Source organism: Musca vetustissima, unplaced genomic scaffold (assembly GCF_032173495.1).
Source record: "Musca vetustissima isolate MV318-11 ecotype Yass unplaced genomic scaffold, APGP_CSIRO_Mvet_v1 utg98657, whole genome shotgun sequence".
In the NCBI taxonomy this organism is placed as follows: domain Eukaryota; kingdom Metazoa; phylum Arthropoda; class Insecta; order Diptera; family Muscidae; genus Musca; species Musca vetustissima.
Window position 1 is genome coordinate 1 of NW_026880005.1, and position 22258 is coordinate 22258.

Consider the following 22258-nt stretch of genomic DNA (forward strand, 5'->3'; position numbering starts at 1 on the left):
TCATATTGCTACCAGAAAGGCATAAGATTAAATATTCCAGTTCGTTCAATTTCATGTCTATGTTCTTTCGAAATGGCGACATCTGTTAGGAGACATATCTAGAATATACCCAAAGTGGTGAAGGGTATCACATAGTCGGCCCTGTCCGACGTTACTACTTTCCTTAGTGTTTTTTTTCTTTGTATACCCTCCACCAGAAGGTAGTGTGTCAATTTCTATTCCCTTTGCAACAACCTCGAAGGATCCGTTGTAGACCCTATAAAGTATATAATTCTTATTGCCATTTTTGTTTTACCCTTCAATATCCCTCCTCCAATGGCAAATTATTGCCACTTCGATGAAAAAAATTCATTTAAAACCTTCAAAATTACGAAAAATGGTGATCTACCAGTATATGTGGGGTCATGTCAAATCATGGACCTTCAACAACCTTTTGGTACCAAATAACAGCCACAGCGATGTGAAAATGCAGCCCAAGCCTTCAAAATACCCAATAATGGGGGACCAACACTTAAACCAACATTTAAAATTTTCGGTAGTGAGATGTGACACCCCATGAGAAGCTGAAAAATCCAATTACAAAAATCCCCCAACAAAACACCGAAAAATGTAGGGTACCATTGTATGGGGGCTACCCGGAATTTTTTGACAATATTGAGAATTTTTGGTAGGAAGGTTTACTACTCAAAAATCATTCAAATTATAAAATTACCGAAAATTTGGTTGAAACTCAAGCTGAAACTCCTCAAAATATCAAAATTTGCGAAGCAGTGTTATACAGGGGTGTGGGCTACTCTAAAAAGTAAACCAATTATACTTGTATACTTGGGATAGGATCGGAAATAATTACATCAAGGTGTTGGCAAATGGAATGATATATTTAATATACACTCCATGTTGTAGCGGAGGGCATAAAAAAACTTGTTTACTCCATTGGTTTATCATCCATCCATGGGAGTGCGAAAACAAGGCTCTTCGATCGAATTGCAGCTGCCCATTGATGGGTGACCAACCCGTATTATTATGGAATACGAATTTTTAACTGGGAAAATATTTTCTTCTATAAATATTTGTTTGTTGTACAACATTTGTTGTTGGCTTTTTTGGAATTTTAGAATTTATGCATTGGTTCTTGTCATTGCACAACAACACCAACAACTACAACATCGACCACAATTAAGAATGACTTTAAAATTTAAAAATTCGCAAGGTCCAGTAATTTTGTTTTGTCTTTCTTCATTTGTTTGATCTATACATTTTTGGTATTAGGCGTGTTCGGCAATATTTCTTACAACATTATGGAGAATATTTTTGCCCAACTAATTAACCCTCTAGCGTATCAATTAAGGTGACCTTTCGGAACTTCTTAAAAATATGTCCCCTTTTGATTACTTGTTCTTCAATTATTAATGAATCTTCAAAGGAAATTCTTTTGTTGTGTACATTTTAGGTATAAGGTGTGTTCCGCAATATTATTACTGAGATTATGGTGAATATTTTTGTGGACATAATTAACCCTGTACCGTTTCATTTAAGGGGACCTTTTTGGCTCTTCTTTAAATATTTTCCTCTTTTTTGCTCACTTTTTCTTCAATTGTCAGTGAATCTTCAGGGAAATTCTTTTGGTGTGTACATTTTAGGTATAAGGTCTGTTCCGCAATATTATTACTAACATTATGGGGAATATTTTTGTAGTCATAATTAACCCTCCTGCGTTTCATTTAAGGGGGGCCTTATGGGTCTACTTTCCAAGATTTCGTTTTTTTTTTTGTCAATTCTCATTTAAGCGAGACAGGAATTGTTGTGATTTATTAATTTTTGGTATTCGGTGTGTTCCGCAATATTATTACTAACATTATGGTGAATATTTTTGAGAACATAAGTAACCCTGTGGCGTTTCATTTAAGGGGATCTCTTGGGACTTCTTTAAAATAGTTTCCTCTTTTGATCACTTTTTCTTCAATTCTCAATTAATCTTCAAGGGAATTATTTTGATGTGTATATTTTAGGTGTGTATATTGAGGTGAGTTCGACAATATTTTCTTTGACATTATGGGAATATTTTTGTGGAACTAATTAACCCTCTAACGTTTCATTTAAAAGGATTTTTGTAGAATTTTTCCATCGCAGGAATTCTTGTGATTTATACCGTGTCCAGTTGAAATTGGGCAGATGGGGGATAACCATAACCATGGATATTCCATTAGGGCCCAAAGCTTTAGATGAGTTTTCGATACGGATGACATATGGAACATCTCCCATTGTAAACTGTGGTGATAACTCCCCGGCGGGAAGACATTTTATACGATGCCTTCGCCCTGTCGCTCTCGGAATGCTCGACAAACTGTCGTTTAAAATAACTGGCACATCTCTGCGAATCAGCCCAAGTTTCGTCGTTTAATGTGACCGAGGTCTTATCATCATCCTTCTAAACAGGTTTCGAGAGCGATTTAACCGTTGCCCACAGTTTAGTCACACCGGTTCCGTTGTTGCAGCTCTTCAGATGTTCCAATCATTTATACCGCTGATGCTCCACGACGAATTTGCTGATTTCCAACGTGAGTTCCCTGACCCTAGGATATGCTGGGTTAGATCGGCGGAGTTCATTATTGGCTACACCAATTGCCTCTGCTGGTAAATTAGGTATCATCTCTGGTATTCGGTATTATTTTAACGGCTGCATCCTCAATGATGTCCTGGAATTTCTGCCTTTCTGCTAACCGTGCACCAGAATGAATGGAAAGTTCTCTAAAGCGCTGGAATTCTTTCCAGTTGGCTTTCATATGGTTGAGGAAAGTGCGGCGTTCAGGGATGATGTAATCGGATGGTTTGCTGATGGAGACGATTATGGTGAAGTGGTCTGAGCTTAGAGAAATGACGGGCTGTCAGTTAATGCCATTTATTGGACCTGGTGGCAAACTGGTTATATCTGGCGAACTGCAAAGAGGTCAAATTTTGTTATATCAATAGCCAATGTAAATTTTTAAAGAAATTTTTGAGTATACTTACATAATTTTTTTTAATACCTGATTTCCATAGGCGAATTTCCTTCTTTAGCTTCCCCAATCTAAAACAAAACTGCAACAAATTTCGATCTGAATTTGGTAAACCCCCCGGACAGAAGTGCATTATGTAATTACTTTTATGGCATCAAAATATTCTTGGATAAATTCATCATTTCTTATAAAATAAATAAAAAAATTGAATTATTTTTTTTTTCTTGCGACCAGACTGAGAAGGTCAAAATAAATTGTCATATTTTTATTTATTTTCAATATTCAATATTAGAAACATTAAAAAATATATATATTTATGCCGGTTTTGCTCTAATGAGCATTTCGGCATATTTAAATGAATAATATGCAGTATTTTTGAAATAATACCATTCAATCCCCAATGATGTTGCATCCTTCTCATTTTTATATTTTCCAAACAGATGACTGCAAAGAAAAGTTACGAAAAGAAATTAAAAACAAAACAAAAATAATATGTAATTGAAAATGATTGTTATACCTGTACGAACAACGATCAAACCACCAAGCCCCTTTATACTCAATGGCACAATTACCATCACCATAGTTATCATTATCCTCATCGAAGGTAGTAAACTTCGCACCTTTGTTATATTCCAAGGAATCACCAGCAGTGCCACTGTATTTGCCTAGTACCTTGAGTTGATATTTCTCGGCTTCATTTCCGATTTGGAAGCCATCATAGAGAGCATAACGTTCCTCACCCTGCCAACCTCTTAAAATCACTTTAAGTTCGATGTTTGGAACGGCTGTCGTCAATTCATGCAATCTGTCTAGGCCAATGAAGAATTCACCGTGAGGTGGATTACCAAAACCCATTTTATAGGATCGCCAGTTCCTGTAAAAATTGACAGAGCCGTCCATGCGTCTGACAATTGTTGTCCAATATTGTAAAGTGTCAAGGCTTTCTCTAGAATAAATATTGATAAAGGCGAAATCATACAGGATGTTAGCAATTAATTGTTAATATTGAAAAAGACCTCGTGGTATCGATTATTATTTGTTTCTGTATATAGCCCTTTTATGTCATTTTAGAAGTGATCATATCAAGTTGGGCGCCATTTTATAAAACTGAGGATTTTCCGAATTTTAGTTCTATTGTGAAGTTCAAAGTTATTTTTTTTTTTTGTTATATCTAATGGCTTGAAAATATGTTGTTCGCCACTTTAAACTTTGTAGTTTTTCGGGACACTTTATTTCTATATTGGAACACAAACTCATTCTAAGTTTTTTCGGGACACAGATTTGTGGCAATTGTAAATATCATGTTGGGCGCCATTTTAATTTTTGACATTGTATAAATTTTTATTTCTATATAGTGAGACCCATAAACTTATTTTTCTTGTTTTCAAAGTCATAGTTTTGCTTCAGATTAAAAAAAAAAAATACGTTGGGCGCCATTTTACATTGGGATATATCGGCGCCATTTTATGAAACAATACTATCCGATTTTTTCAGTCTTTTCATGCAGTGAGTTCATGTTATCGTTTCCTCATTCTCCCAAAATTATTATGTAATATGGAAAAAATTCTTTGTCATGTTGGGCGCCATTTGTATAAATCTGCATTTTGTTGGTATCAATAGCTGTCATGCCCTGCAAAGTCACTAAAAGCAAGTGGCAAGCAAACCTTTCCTTAATATATTCGCTTTAACTGCCCTCTTGAAAAAGAGATAATTTTTCGGATATCTTCCAGAGCCAAATTCTAGTAAGGCTAATTATCGAACCTTATGTTCTAGTTTTTTTTCGTATCTTCCGCAGATGAAATGATTATAACAGAGTCTTAGAAACAAACCCAAACACGGAACAAATCATATAACTATTATAATAAAAGCCAGTAAGGAAAGTAGTAAAGTCGGACGGGGCCGACTATATGATACCCTTCACCACTTTGGGTATACTCAACAGATGAATCCTAACAGACGCCGCATTTTTAAAGGACCAGTAAAATGAAATTGGATCAATAAACCTGTCATTCTGCAACCGATACAAAATTTTTCATTTCGCCAGTTATAGAAGGTATATCTAAATCTATGCCGATTATTAGGAAACTTAGCACACATCATTCTAGACTGAATTCAGTGCGCTGTGCCTAATTTCATGCACATCGAAAGATATATAGGGACTTTGGTGCACCATTTACATTAAATCGGACGAAAATATATATGGGAGCTATATCTAAATCTGAACCGATTTTCAGGAAACAAGCACACATCATTCTAGACTGAATTCAGTGCGCTGTGCCTAATTTCATGCACATCGAAAGATATATAGGGACTTTGGTGCACCATTTACATTAAATCGGACGAAAATATGTATGGGAGCTATATCTAAATCTGAACCGATTTTTCCTATTTTCAATAGGATTCGTCCTTGGGCCAAATAAGTGACGTATGCCAAATTTTATTCAATTCGGATCATAAATGCGACCTGTACTTTACAATTTAACATGTACAGACAGACGGACGGACGGATGGACATGAATAAATCGACTTAGAATGTGATTCTATGCATATTCTCGAAAGGAACCATGTGTCTATCTCGATTATTTTTGCCTATTACAAACATATGCACAAAGACCACAGTACCACAGTCTGGTGTAGGGTATAATAAAGGGGGTTATATGGGGACGACCACAAAAATGGGGCGAATATTAAGAATTTCTGGTGGGGAGATTTGTTACCATATACGACTACAAAATACCAAATTGCAGCGAATTCGGTTGAAAACCCCCCAAAAAATACCGAAAATTGGGGGTACCCTTATATGGGAGCTATCCGAAAAAATGGACCTATATTTATAAGTTTTTGTGGAGAGATTTGGTACCCAATAAGAACTCAAAAAAACTAAATTACAACTAATTCGGTGGAAAAATACGATCAAAACCCCCAAAATACTGAAAATTAGGAGGTGCCGTTATATGGGGGCTACCAGAAAAAGTGGACCTATATTTATAATTTTTTGTGGAGACATTTAGTAGCCAATAAGAACTCAATGTACCAAATTTCAACGTATTCGGTTGAAAAAAAAACGCGCTCAAGAACCCCAAAATACCGAAAATTGGGAGGTACTGTTATATGGAAGCTATGCCTAAACGTGGACCGATATATCCCATCTTCGAACTTGACCTGCCTGTAGACAAAAGACAAACGTATGTAAAATTTCAGCAGCCTATCTCAGTTCCTTTAGAAGATAGCGTGATTACAACAGACGGACGAACATGGACGGACCCTGATCAAGAATATATATACCTTATAGGGTCGGAAATGAATATTTCGATGAGTTACAAACGGAATGACAAAATTAATATATCCTCCATACCATGGTGGAGGGTATACCAAAAAGTTCTAACAAAAAGTCAAATTTAAGTCTGAGTCTTAATTTGTAACACCACTATTTTCCCGACACTATTCGAATTCTTATAATCGAAGGTTCTGGTTATTTGTCATTCCGTTTGCAACCGCTCGAGATATTCACCTGAGACCTCCTTAGGTGTATATATCCACTTCCTGCCAAAAATTATTAAATGTCAGTTCATTTTCTCCGTTATAAGACTATCGATCGATCGATCGATATTTTGAAGTCTTTGGCTGGATTTTAGCATCGCTTTTCTTGAAGCAGGAAAAGTCATAAACCTAGTGACTGTAAACCCATAAAAAATATTGATCTCTCTAAATAGTTTCATACATACTTCTCCTTCAGGGTGACATTCATCGATGACATTTGTTGCTCCACTATTTTTGCCATGTTCCCTTCCAGTTCCTCTTGCCTGGAAATAGAACAAACGTGATCATTAATAGGCGAATAATATTTTGATATAGAATATTCAAATCGTGTTAAGGATTGGATATTTAGTTTTCTTTATCATTGAAATTGTTTAGTGATCTCCCAAATACCCTTCGAGTCCCATCAAATTTTATCATGGGGTGACTGCCTTACCTTTTGGTTAAATCATCAATTCTGGAATAAAGACAGGGAACAAAAATCAAGATGTTTTTAAATTTTCTTCACTTTTTTTTATCACTTCGATTCCAAATACTTACTTCTGAGTTATCTCCTTCGTCTCCGCCAAGAGGGCATCCATTTTTTGAACTAAGTCATTGGTATTCTGAAATTGTCATTGTCCATAAACAAAATCTTTTAAATATTTGGAATTTATTTACATCGTATTCAGCAGAGTCAGTGGTCTCTTCCTCGGGTATGCTACTGGCTTTGGAGGCCATAATATTATCGTCTGCCACATTGTCGGTTATTATCTGTACGATTACTAATGCGAATAGAACAATTGCCTTCATTTCGATTATTCTGTGCCGATCGAGGTTCTGCTGTCAACTGACGAATAGTGGCAATTCGAACATGGCTTATAAACTTCTTGGCAGGCTTATCAGAACAAAATGTTTCGCAAAAATAAAAAAAAATAACTCAAGTTTTTTTTGTGTGTTCCATCCACCACGATATGGAGGGTGGTGGGGTGGTATATTAAGTCCGAATTTTGGTTTATGACTTAGGGCAATTATCCTTTTCATATCCTATAAAGTATATGTATGTATATGAAATCTATGTGTATTTACATATGTTCATCTGCTGTAATCACGAATTTTGTCGTTTGCCTGCAGCTTAAGCTCAAGCTCGAAGATGGGCTATATTGGTTCACATTTGGGCATAGCCCCCATATAACGACGGTTGAGCCTCGGAAGCATTTAGATGTGAAGCCATTCAAAATGCAGCAGCTAGAAGAAGTGAAATCTAACGACCTAACACAATGTAGAATTTCTGTTCGAGTGCGGTCATGGAAAGTTGGAACGTCGGCCTCATTAAAGAGCATAGGCCAAAATTCAACTGAACGGATGGACCATTGCGGTCAAGATTTGCAGGAAATATTTTTTTTTAATTATTAAACTACATATGGACGTTTCTATAGATTCACATGAAGATTTCAGGCACTTTTTTATTTCGAAAATTTTCAATCCGACCTCTCTGATGCAAAAGATTGCCAATAGCTAATTAATTGTAAAGCCCCATTGGGTACAAGTGAGTGATAACAGAACATAAGAAATACTTTTATAATTGGCTCTGTACGCCCACCACCTATCTTCGTAGATAAAAAAAAATTATCTTGACACCGCAATACATAGCTATAATGTTCGATAATGAATACGATGAGTAGTGCCATGTGGTACTAATACCAGTCACTGTTTTATTTGAAAAAAAAAATATATTCTTTAGAAAATCCACACCTTCTATTGGGCCCTGAAAATATATTCATTAAAAAAAAATCCACGGTAGAATAGAATCACTTTCTGAGTCCATCCACGGTAGAATAGAATCACTTTCTGAGTCCATTTATGCATATTTGTCTGTCTGCCCGTTTGTCTTTCCATGTTAAATTGTAAATAAAGTACATGTCGCATATATGATCCGAATTGAATGAAATTTGACACAGCTCATTCATTTGGCCCAAGGACGAACCCTATTGAAATTGGGGAAAATCGATTAAGGTTTAGATATAGTTCACATATATTTTTTCGTCCGATTTAATGTAAATGGTGCCCAAAAGTCCTTATTTATCGTTCGATTTGCACGAAATTTGGCATAGCCTACTAAATTGAGTCTAAAATAGTGTGTGCTAAGTTTCGTAAGAATCGGTTCAAGTTTAGATATAGCTCAAATATATATTTTCGTCCGATTTTATAGAAATGGTGCACCAAAGTCTCTATATATTTTTCGATGTGCACGAAATTAGGCACAGCGCACTGAATTAAGTCTAGAATGATGTGTGCTAAGTTTCGCGAAAACCGCTTTAGATTTAGATCTAGCTCCCATATATATTTTCATCGGATTTTATGTAAATCCTGCACCAATGTGCCTATATATCCTTCAATTTGCACGATATTTGGCTCAGCATACTCAATTAAGCCTAGAATGATGTATGCTAAGTTTCGTAAAAATCTGTTCAGATTTAGATATAGCTCCCATATATATTTTCGTCCGATTTAATGTAAATGGTGCACCAAAGCTCCTACATATCTTTCGATTTTCAGGAAATTTGGCACAGCGTACTGAATTGAGTCTAGAATGATGTGTGCAAAGTTTCATGAAAATCGGTTCAGATTTAGATATAGCTCCCATATATATTTTCGTTGGATTTTAGATAAACGGTGCATCGAGTGACACGAAATTCTGCACAACCTATCGAATTGAGACTAGAATGACGTTATTGCTTGTTGTTGCAACTGTTGCAGATGCAGACACAGCTTTCACAAATAGATATCCAACGGGTGTCTAATTGAGATTAAATTTTGAAGAGTGTGGCCTACCGAATAGCGTGTATCAAGTTTGCTCTAATTCGAACCGGAAAGGCATAAAGATCATATATTCCAGTTCGTTCAATTTCATGTCATCGTTCCTTCGAAATGGTGACATTTGTTAGGAGACATATCTAGAATATAACCAATGTGGTGAAGGGTATCATATAGTCGGACTAGTCCGACCATACTACTTTCCATAGTGTTTTTTTCTTTGTATACCCTCCATCAGAAGGTAGTGTGTCAATTTCTATTCCCTTTGCAACAACCTCGAAGGATCCGTTGTAGACCCTATAAAGTATACAATTCTTATCCCCATTTTTGTTTTACCCTTCAATACCCCTCCTCCAATGGCAAATTATTGTCACTTCGATGCAAAAAATTCATTTAAAATCTTCAAAAATACGAAAAATGGAGATCTACCAGTATATGTGGGGCCATGTCAAATTATAGACCTTCAAGAACCTTTTGGTACCAAATTGCAACCACAGCGATGTGAAAATGCAGCCCAAGTCCTCAAAATACCGTATAATGGACAGGACCAACACTTAAACCAACATTTCAAATTGTCGGTAGTGAGATGTGACACCCCCTGAGAAGCTAAAAAATCCAATTGCAGTCAATTGGATGGAAAATCGTGTCCAATCACCCGGCCAAAACACCGAGCAATGTAGGTACCATTGTATGGGGGCTACCCGGAAACTTCCGACAATATTGAGAATTTTTGGTAGGAAGATTTTTTTCTTCGAAGATCATTCAAAATATAAAATTACCGACAATTGGGTTGAAACTCAAGCTGAAACTCCTCAAAATATCAAAATTTGCCAAGCAGTGTTATACAGGGGTGTGGGCTACTCTAAAAAGTAAACCAATTATGATAATTTTTAGCGGGAAGATATTCCAAATTTCAGCTCCTTCTAATGAGAAACGGTCTGGGAGATTTTGCTTGTTACTTGAGAATATCAATTAAGAACCAATTCTATTAAAAACTGTGCCCAAAAACATTTCAAAATACCGAATATCGGGGGTACCGCTCTTTGAAGGCCATCCTTAAAAGTGGATCAATATTAAAATAGGTTTTGTGGGTAGATTTTCTACCCAAAATGCCAAATTACAACTGAAAAACGTTCTGATCAGGAATATATATGTGTATACTTAGGATAGGATCGGAAATAATTACATCAAGGTGTTGGCAAATGAAATGAGAAATTTAATATACACTCCATGTTGTAGGGGAGGGCATAAAAAACTTGTTTACTCCATTGGTTTATCATCCATCCATGGGAGGGCGAAAACAAGACTCTTCGATCGAATTGCAGCTGCCATTGATGGATGACCAACCCATATTATTATGGAATACGAATTTTTAACTGGGAAAATATTTTCTTCTATAAATATTTGTTTGTTGTACAACATTTGTTGTTGGCTTTTTTTGGAATCTCAGAATTTATGCATTGGTTCTTATCATTGCCCAACAACAACAACAACTACAACATCGACCAGAATTAAGAATGACTTTAAATTTTTAAATATTTCCAAGGTCCAGTCAGTTTATTTTCTTTCTTCATTGGTTTGATCTATACATTTTTGGTATTAGGTGTGTTCGGCAATATTTTTACAACATTATGGAGAATATTTTTGTCCAACTAATTAACCCTCTAGCGTATCAATTAAGGTGACCTTTCGGAACTTCTTAAAAATATGTCCCCTTTTGATTACTTGTTCTTCAATTATTAATGAATCTTCAAAGGAAATTCTTTTGTTGCGTACATTTTAGGTATAAGGTGTGTTCCGCAATATTATTACTAACATTATGGTGAATATTTTTTTTGGACATAATTAACCCTGTAGCGTTTCATTTAAGGGGACCTTTTGGAACTTCTTTAAAACATTTTCCTCTTTTTTGCTCACTTTTTCTGCAAAAATCAATGAATCTTCAGGGAAATTCTTTTGTTGTGTACATTTTAGGTATAAGGTGTGTTCGGCAATATTTTCTACGACATTATGGGGAATATTTTTGTGGACATAATTAACCCTGTAGCGTTTCATTTAAGGGTGTGTCCGCAATATTATTACTAATTTTGCTTAATATTTCTGTGGACATATTTCTAGCGTATCATTTAAGACGACTTTACGGAACTTCTTTAAAATATTTCCCCTTTTGATTACTTGTTCTTCAATTCTCAATGAATCTGCAAAGGGAATTCATTTTAGGTATAAGGTGTGTTCCGCAATATTTTACTAACATTATGCTGAATAAATATTTTCCTCTTTTTTCTTTTTTGCTCACTTTTTCTTCAATTATCAATGAATCTGCAAGGGAAATTCTTTTGTTGTGTACATTTTAGATATAAGGTGTGTTCGGCGATATTCCTACTAACATTAGGCTTAATATTTTTGTGGAACACATTAACCCTCTAGCCCTTCATGATAGGGGACTTTTTGGATCTTCTTTCCATGATTTCCTTTTTTTAGACAATTCTCAATAAAGCGGGGCAGTAATTTTTGTGATCTATACATTTTTAGGTATTAGGTGTGTGATTTAAGGGTCCACTCCCCACAGAGCGGCATCTCTCATTATTCGGTATTTTGGGGATCTTTATATTTTTTAGGATTTTCATTTGAAAGAAAATCTTTTCTACCAAAAATTATCAATATAGGCTAATGTTTCGGGGTATATCCCATATAAGGGTACCCAAAAAAATATATTCGGTATTTTGCGGAGCTTGGACACGTTTTTCAACCTAATCAGATGTAATATGTTATTATGGGTTCTCATTGAGTAATACATCTTCCTACCAAAAATTATCAAAATTGGTTTAATTTCTAGAATAGCCCCCATATAAGGGTATTCCCAAATATTCGGTATTTTGGAGCTTTTGTTTACGTTTTTCCACCTAAACAGCAGCAATTTGGTTTTTTGGGTTCTCGTTGGGTAATACATCTTCCTACCAAAAATGATCAAAATTAATTCAATTTTTAGTATAGCCCCCATATAAGGGTACCCCCAAATATTCGGTATTTTGAAGGATTTTGACACATTTTTCAACCAAATTGGCTGTAATTTTAGATATTTTTTAAGATTTTTGAGTTGTCAATCCACCAAAAAATTATCAGTAACGACCCATGATTTCGGAAAGTCTACCCATATAATGGGACACAATCACCCAACCCCATCACCCCTTATTCCGTATTGTGGGCGAATTTTTGAAAGTAATTGGCTATAATTTGTTTATTTTAGCTTCTAATGGGGTTTCAAATCTTCCCATCAATAAAAAAATCAATATCATTCCACGTTCTGGTATAGCTCCCATATAACCGTACCGATTCATTTTCGGTATTTTAAAGGCTTTGACTGGATTTCCCCCCACCGACATGGCTGAAATTTGTTACAAAGGCTTCCTCAGGGCTTTCATACATATTTATCGAAATTAGGCAATGTAGGTCTCCGATTTAACATAAGATCCCAACCGATTTAAGGAAACCCCATCCATTCTCGATTTAAATTTTTCAAGATTTTCAATGGGCTGGGAAATCAATACCAATGCTTGTTAAGGTTTGTAACTTTGCACATATATATTTGAAGATTTAAAAGAGAAGAAAAATAATTTACAAAAAAATTTTGTTATTGTTTTGTTGTTGTTTTTGTAATTAAAGAAAAGTCCTTATATTTGATGGCGGGCATGATAACTCCTCACTGGATCATCGGAATCCGAAAATTCCAACGGTGTTAGAAAGAGTACATGTCTGGCTCTCGTATGAACTAGGATTATTGACTTCGCTCTAAAATTAAAAAAATGGTGGACCTTTGAAAAAAATATTTTTGGAAAATCGCCGATTTTTTTACCAAAAACCAAGTTAAAAAATAAGGAAGATCTTCACCGATTGGCTTTATCCTAGTTCATACGAGAGCTATACACTCCCAGAGAAACGTTGCAAAATTTGGAACCGATTGGATTATTAGTTTTTGAGTTATCGTGCCGCGCCATTCGCAAAAAAATGTTTAGAGAAAAACGCGTTTAAAGTTTGAAGAAGCCCTTCAGCCGTCACTTGATGCTGACACAATAAATCGGATATATCTTCAAGAGTTCTTGAGATTTTCACTTGAAATTTTGTAGAGACATTCTTTAATCAGTGTAGATTCGAATTATATCAACAAAAAATTTGACCCCGAGAATGGGGGGGGGGGTCCCCTTAAGGCATATTGTGTAGAGCATAAAATGTTCAGCCTCTCCGAACTAAACGAAGTTTTTACATGGTTTTCACTATATTTCCAAGACCCATTAATTTATTCATATTTTTTTACAAAATGTAATAAAGATTTTCAAATGTGGCCAATTTCTTTGATTTTTTTATATCAACAGCCAATGAAAATTTTTCAATTTTTACATTTCTTTTAAGTATACTTACCTCAACCTTTTTTGAAAATACCTGAATTCCATAGTTGAATTTCTTTACTTGGCTTCCCCAATCTAAAACAAAACTGCAAGAAATTTGGATCTGAATTTGGTAAACCCCCTGGGCCAGAAGTGCATTATACCCCGCTGTAATTACTTTGATAGCGTCAAAATATTCTTGAATAACTTTATCCGTTCTTATAAAATAAATAAAAAATGGAAATATTTTGTTTCTTGAAAGTAGACTGAGAAAGTCAAAATAAATTGTCATTTATTTATTTATTTTATTTATTCAATATTCAATATTAGAAACATTAAAAATATATTTTTATTCCGGTTTTGCTCTAATAAGCATTTCGGCATATTTATATGAATAAGCATAAGTATTTTTCCAATGAAACCATTGAATGCCCTGGCCTGCTGCTACCTTCTCATTTTCATATTTTCCAAATAGATGACTGTAAAGAAAAATTACGAAAATAAATTGAAAAACAAAACAAAAAATAATATGTAATCGAAAATGATTGTTATACCTCTTGAAACAATCATGAAACCACCATGCCCCTTTCCATCGCTCGGCACAATTACCATCATTGTTATCATTATCCTCATCGAAGGTAGTAAACTTCATACCTTTGTGATATGCCAAGGAATCACCAGCAGTGCCACTGTATTTGCCTAGTACCTTGAGTCGATATTTCTCGGCTTCATTTCCAATTTGGAAGCCATCATAGAGGGCATAACGGTCCTCACCCTGCCAATCTCTTAAAATCACTTTAAGTTCGATGTTTGGAACGGCTGTCGTCAATTCATGCAATCTTTCTAGGCCAATAAAGTATTCGCCGTGAGGTGGATTACCAAAACCCATTTTATAGGATCGCCAGTTCCTGTAAAAATTGACAGAGCCGTCCATGCGTCTGACAATTGTAGTCCAATTTCGTAAAATCTCAAGATGTTTTCTAGAAAAAAAATCGAAAACAAATTTTGCTTATTAGAGGACGGCGTAGGCATGTCATGCAGATTCCTGAAATCATGATGACAATGATTTTTTATTGAAAAATGGGCGAAAACAGACGAAAATGAAAACAGAATAAATTCCCTGCCTGCGATATCTTCAGTGGCAAGAGACTAGCAATAATTTCTGAATATTTCCCCTTTAACTCCCTCTTGGAAAAGCGAGATCCTTTGACAATTTTCCAGAGCCAAGTTCTAGTCAAAATAACCATTTCTTTGCCATTTGTAATAGATAACATCAAATACTACGTGCGGACAGACGAACGGGCATGCATAAATCGACTCAAAAAACGATTCTCTATATAAATCATCAAAGGTAACCATACCCTGGTTGTGAAGGGTATGCGAATAGAACCGGTAAAAATGTATGAAATTAAAGTTGAATGAATCCGGTATCCTTTACTGGAACTGTGGATATACATTGATCGGCATAGCCGATTGATACTTGCATGAATTGTTGTAAATTGTTTCATACATACATGTGGTCCCTGTTGATCCAGGACACGTGGTCCACTATTTGTTTTATATCCTTTTCGTGATCCTGTTGCCTGCAAAATAAAAAAAGGAATTTAATGGACGACCTGCTGCTTGCGAATAAAATCCCGAAGACGTTCATGAAAATTGAGTTAGTTTCCTTCTAAGAACTCATTTAATTTAGCGTATCTGCCATATCGCATATATCACGTACCTTTGGGTTAAATCATCAATTCTGAAATAAAATAAGAAAGAGAGAAAACTCATTTATTCGACAATTTTAAAATCGAATTTGGATGTTTGAACAAAAAATTAAATAAATTAATTAAGCGGAACATTTGTATGGGGGCTTTGCCGCTTTTTATACCCTTCACCACACTGTGGTACAGGGTATTATGTCTTTGTGCATGTGTTTGTAACAGGCAAAAGGAAACGAGATAGACACATGGTTCCTTTTGAGAATATGCATAGAATCACTTTTTAAGTCGATTTATGCATGTCCGTCCGTCCGTCCGTCTGTCCGTCTGTCTGTCTGTCCATGTATTTTTGTGAACAAAGTACAGGTCGCATTTATGATCCGATTTGAATGAAATTTGGCATAGGTCACTTATTCGGCCCAAGGACGAACCCTATTGAAATTGGGAAAAATCGGTTCAGATTTAGATATAGCTACCATATATATATTTAACCGATTTAATGTAAACGGTCCCTATATATCCTTCTATTTGCACGAAATTTGGTACAGCCTAATCATTTAGGTCTAGAATGATGCCTGCCAAATTTCGTGAAAATCGGTCCAGATTTAGATATAGCTCCCATATATAGTTTCGTCCAATTTCATGTAAATGGTGCCCCAAAGTCCCTATATATCCTTCGATTTGCACAAAATTTGGCATAACGTACTGAATTAAGCCTAGAGTGATGTCTGCCAAGTTTCAAGAAAATCGGTCCAGATTTAGATATAGCTCCCATATATAGTTTTGACCGATTTCATGTAAATGGTGCCCCAAAGTCCCTATATATCATTCGATTTGCACGAAATTTGGCATAACGTACTGAATTGAGCCTAGAATGATGCCTGCCAAGTTTCGTGAAAATCGGTCCAGATTTAGATATAGCTCCCATATATAGTTTCGCCCTGTGACAAGTGTGTTTGAAATCGCTTAATATTTGGATAGAGCTTCCATATATATTTTCGCCCGATTTCAAGTAAATTGGGCATCAAACTCCTCATGTTAGTCAGATTAACATCAAATTTTGCACAACTTACAAAATTGAGCATAGATTTACGTAGTTGCGTTTTGTAGAAGTACAGACATAGCCCAACGGATGACCAATTTATATTTGTTTGAAGTCGATTTACATTCTTTATGGACAGATCTAGGTAGATTCACATTTAGATAAATATCACATATTTTATTTCATCCAATTTCATGTTAATAGTCCTGTTTAATATACCCATAGTGGTGAAGGGTATCATATAGTCGGCCCCGTCCGACTTTACTACTTTCCTTACTGGTTTTTGTTATATCTAATGGCTTGAAAATATGTTGTTCGCCACTTTAAACTTTGAAGTTTTTCGGGACACTTTATTTCTATATTGGAACACAAACACATTCTAAGTTTTTCGGGACACAGATTTGTGGCAATTGTAAATATCATGTTGGGCGCCATTTTAATTTTTGACATTGTATACATTTTTATTTCTATATAGTGAGACCCATAAACTTATTTTTCTTGTTTTCAAAGTCATAGTTTTGCTTCAGATTAAACCAGTAAGGAAAGTAGTAAAGTCGGACGGGGCCGACTATATGATACCCTTCACCACTATGGGTATATTAAGCAGGACTATAACATAAAATTGGATGAAAAAATGTGATATTTATTCTACCTAGATCTATCCATAAAGTATGTCAATCGACTTCAAACAAATATAAATAGGTCACCGTTGGGCTATGTCTGCACTTCTAGAAAACGCAACTACGTAATTCTATGCTCAATTTTTTAAGTTGTGCAAAATTTGATGTCGATCTGACTAACATGAGGAGTTTGATGCCCAATTTACTACAAATCGGGCGAAAATATATATGGAAGCTCTATCCAAATATTGAGCGATTTCAAACAAACTTGTCACAGGTTAGGTTATACAACTTTCAGAACGTTTTATTCCAATTGGTTCCTTAGTACGTCAATTACTTAAAATCAATCTATAATAAAAGGGAGCTATATCTAAATCTGGACCGATTTTCAAGAAACTTGGCAGACATCATTCTAGGCTCAATTAAGTACGTTATGCCAAATTTCGTGCAAATCGAAGGATATATAGGGACTTTGGTGCACCATTTACATGAAATCGGACGAAACTATATATGGGAGCTATATCTAAATCAGGACCTATTTTCACGAAACTTGGCAGACATCATTCTAGACTCAATTCAGTACGTTATGCCAAAATTCGTGCAAATCGGAAGATATTTAGCGACTTTGGTGGACCATTTACATCAAATCGGACGAAACTATATATGGGAGCTATATCTAAATCTGGACCGATTTTCTCCAAACTTGGCAGACATCCCTCTAGGCTTAATTCAGTACGTTATGCCAAATTTCGTGCAAATCAGAAGATATATAGGGACTTTGGGCACTATTTACATGAAATCGGACGAAACTATATATGGGAGCTATATCTAAATCTGGACCGATTTTCACGAAACTTGGCAGACATCATTCTAGACCTAAATGATTAGGCTGTACCAAATTTCGTGCAAATCGAAAGATATATAGGGACTTTGGGGCACCATTTACATGAAATCGGACGAAACTATATATGGGAGCTATATCTAAATCTGGACCGATTTTCTCCAAACTTGGCATACATCACTCTAGGCTTAATTCAGCACGTTATACCAAATTTCGTGCAAATCAAAAGATATATAGGGACTTTGGGGCACCATTTACATGAAATCGGACGAAACTATATATGGGAGCTATATCTAAATCTGGACCGATTTTCACGAAACTTGGCAGACATCATTCTAGACCTAAATGATTAGGCTGTACCAAATTTCGTGCAAATCGAAAGATATATAGGGACTTTGGGGCACCATTTACATGAAATCGGACGAAACTATATATGGGAGCTATATCTAAATCTGGACCGATTTTCTCCAAACTTGGCATACATCACTCTAGGCTTAATTCAGCACGTTATACCAAATTTCGTGCAAATCAAAAGATATATAGGGACTTTGGGGTACCATTTACATGAAATCGGACGAAACTATATATGGGAGCTATATCTAAATCTGGACCGATTTTCACGAAACTTGGCAGACATCATTCTAGACCTAAATGATTAGGCTGTACCAAATTTCGTGCAAATCGAAAGATATATAGGGACCGTTTACATTAAATCGGTTAAATATATATATGGGAGCTATATCTAAATTTGAACCGATTTTTCCCAATTTCAATAGGGTTCGTCCTTGGGCCGAATAAGTGACCTATGCCAAATTTCATCCAATTCGGATCATAAATGCGACCTGTACTTTGTTTACAATTTAACATGGACAGACGGACAGACGGACAGACGGACGGACGGACGGACGGACGGACATGCATAAATCGACTCAGAAAGTGATTCTATGCATATTCTCAAAAGGAACCATGTGTCTATCTCGTTTCCTTTTGCCTGTTACAAACATATGCACAAAGACATAATACCCTGTACCACAGTGTGGTGAAGGGTATAAAAAAAAAAAATACGTTGGGCGCCATTTTACATTGGGATATATCGGCGCCATTTTATGAAACAATACTATCCGATTTTTCAGTTTTTTTATGCAGTTAGTTCATGTTATCGTTGCCTCATTCTCCCAAAATTATTATGTAATATGGAAAAAATTCTTTGTCACGTTGGGCGCCATTTGTATAAATCTGCATTGTGTTGGTATCAATAGCTGTCATGCCCTGCAAAGTCACACAAAGCAAGTGGCAAGCAAACCTTTCCTTAATATATTCGCTTTAACTGCCCTCTTGAAAAAGAGATAATTTTTCGGATATCTTCCAGAGCCAAATTCTAGTAAGGCTAATTATCGAACCTTATGTTCTAGTTTTTTTTTTCGTATCTTCCGCAGATGAAATGATTATAACAGAGTCTTAGAAACAAACCCAAACACGGAACAAATCATATAACTATTATAATAAAAGCCAGTAAGGAAAGTAGTAAAGTCGGACGGGGCCGACTATATGATACGCTTCACCACTTTGGGTATACTCAACAGATGAATCCTAACAGACGCCGCATTTTTAAAGGACCAGTAAAATGAAATTGGATCAATAAACCTGTCATTCTGCAACCGATACTAAATTTTTCATTTCGCCAGTTATAGAAGGTATATCTAAATCTAAGCCGATTATTAGGAAACTTAGCACACATCATTCTAGACTGAATTCAGTGCGCTGTGCCTAATTTCATGCACATCGAAAGATATATAGGGACTTTGGTGCACCATTTACATTAAATCGGACGAAAATATATATGGGAGCTGTATCTAAATCTGAACCGATTTTTCCTAATTTCAATAGGATTCGTCCTTGGGCCAAATAAGTGACGTATGCCAAATTTTATTCAATTCGGATCATAAATGCGACCTGTACTTTACAATTTAACATGTACAGACAGACGGACGGACGGATGGACATGAATAAATCGACTTAGAATGTGATTCTATGCATATTCTCGAAAGGAACCATGTGTCTATCTCGATTATTTTTGCCTATTACAAACATATGCACAAAGACCACAGTACCACAGTCTGGTGTAGGGTATAAAAAGGGGGTTATATGGGGACGACCCCAAAAAGGGGGCGAATATTAAGAATTTCTGGTAGGGAGATTTGTTACCATATACGACTACAAAATACCAAATTGCAGCGAATTCGGATGAAAACCCCCCAAAAAATACCGAAAATTGGGGGTACCCTTATATGGGAGCTATCCGAAAAAATGGACCTATATTTATAAGTTTTTGTGGAGAGATTTGGTACCCAATAAGAACTCAAAAAAACTAAATTACAACTAATTCGGTGGAAAAATACAATCAAAACCCCCCAAATACTGAAAATTAGGAGGTGCCGTTATATGGGGGCTAACAGAAAAAGTGGACCTATATTTATTATTTTGTGTGGTGAAATTTAGTAGCCAATAAGAACTCAATGTACCAAATTTCAGCGTATTCGGTTGAAAAAAAACGCGCTCAAGAACCCCAAAATACCGAAAATTGGGAGGTACTGTTATATGGAAGCTATGCCTAAACGTGGACCGATATATCCCATCTTCCAATTTGACCTGCCTGTAGACAAAAGACAAACGTATGTAAAATTTCAGCAGCCTATCTCAATTCCTTTAGAAGATAGCGTGATTACAACAGACGGACGAACATGGACGGACCCTGATCAAGAATATATATACTTTATAGGGTCGGAAATGAATATTTCGATGAGTTACAAACGGAATGACAAAATTAATATATCCTCCATACCATGGTGGAGGGTATAAAAAAAAAGTTCTAACAAAAAGTCAAATTTAAGTCTGAGTCTTAATTTGTAACACCACTATTTTCCCGACACTATTCGAATTCTTATAATCGAAGGTTCTGGTTATTTGTCATTCCGTTTGCAACCGCTCGAGATATTCACCTGAGACCTCCTTAGGTGTATATATCCACTTCCTGCCAAAAATTATTAAATTTCAGTTCATTTTCTCCGTTATAAGACTATCGATCGATCGATATTTTGAAGTCTTTGGCTGGATTTTAGCATCGCTTTTCTTGAAGCAGGAAAAGTCATAAACCTAGTGACCCTAAACCCATAGAAAACATTGATCTCTCTAAATAGTTTCATACATACTTCTCCTTCAGGGTGACATTCATCGATGACATTTGTTGCTCCACTATTTTTGCCATGTTCCCTTCCAGTTCCTCTTGCCTGGAAATAGAACAAATGTGATCATTAATAGGCGAATAATATTTTGATATAGAATATTCAAATCGTGTTAAGGATTGGATATTTAGTTTTCTTTATCATTGAAATTATTTAGTGATCTCCCAAATACCCTTCAAGTCCCATGAAATTTTATCATGGAATGAGTGCCTTACCTTTTGGTTAAATCATCAATTCTGGAATAAAGACAGGGAACAAAAATCAAGATGTTTTTAAATTTTCTTCACTTTTTTTTATCACTTCGATTCCAAATACATACTTCTGAGTCATCTCCTTCGTCTCCGCCAAGAGGGCATCAATTTTTTGAACTAAGTCATTGGTATTCTGAAATTGTCATTGTCAATAAACAAAATCTTTTAAATATTTGGAATTTATTTACATCGTATTCAGCAGAGTCAGTGGTCTCTTCCTCGGGTATGCTACTGGCTTTGGAGGCCATAATATTATCGTCTGCCACATTGTCGGTTATTATCTGTACGATTACTAATGCGAATAGAACAATTGCCTTCATTTCGATTATTCTGTCCCGATCGAGATTCTGCTGCCAACTGACGAATAGTGGCAATTCGAACATGGCTTATAAACTTCTTGGCAGGCTTATCAGAACAAAATGTTTCGCAAAAATAAAAAAAAAAACACAAGTTTTTTTTTGTGTTCCATCCACCACGATATGGAGGGTGGTGGGGTGGTATATTAAGTCCGAATTTTGGTTAATGACTTAGGGAAATTATCCTTTTCAGATCCTATAAAGTGTATGTATGTATATGAAATCTATGTGTATTTACATATGTTCATCTGCTGTAATCAGGAATTTTGTCTTTTGCCTGCAGCTTAAGATCAAGCTCGAAGATGGGCTATATTGGTTCACATTTGGACATAGCCCCCATATAACGACGGTTGAGCCTCGGAAGCATTTAGATGTGAAGCCATTCAAAATGCAGCAGCTGGAAGAAGTGAAATCTAACGACCTAACACAATGTAGAATTTCTGTTCGAGTGCGGTCATGGAAAGTTGAGCGACGTTCCTCATTAAAGAG

General features: G+C 35.7%; 2 protein-coding genes across 2 annotated transcripts; both read right to left on the minus strand.

Moving 5' to 3' along the window:
* Nucleotides 1-3383: 3383 nt before the first annotated feature.
* Nucleotides 3384-7325, minus strand: LOC133325256 (ficolin-1-like; the record flags this gene model as incomplete). Its single annotated transcript, XM_061534045.1, has 6 exons — nt 7194-7325; nt 7074-7138; nt 6970-6990; nt 6722-6799; nt 3514-3942; nt 3384-3440 (listed from the first exon to the last, which is right to left on the minus strand). Coding segments are annotated over exons 1-6 (782 nt in total), but the record flags the coding sequence as incomplete, so codon positions are not given.
* A 4095-nt stretch (nt 7326-11420) lies between these two features.
* Nucleotides 11421-21733, minus strand: LOC133325257 (angiopoietin-2-like). Its single transcript, XM_061534046.1, has 6 exons — nt 21602-21733; nt 21482-21546; nt 21378-21398; nt 21130-21207; nt 14321-14691; nt 11421-11527 (listed from the first exon to the last, which is right to left on the minus strand). Exons 1-6 carry the CDS (start codon nt 21731-21733, stop codon nt 11421-11423), a joined length of 774 nt encoding a protein of 257 aa, XP_061390030.1.
* Between the last annotated feature and the right edge of the window lie 525 nt (nt 21734-22258).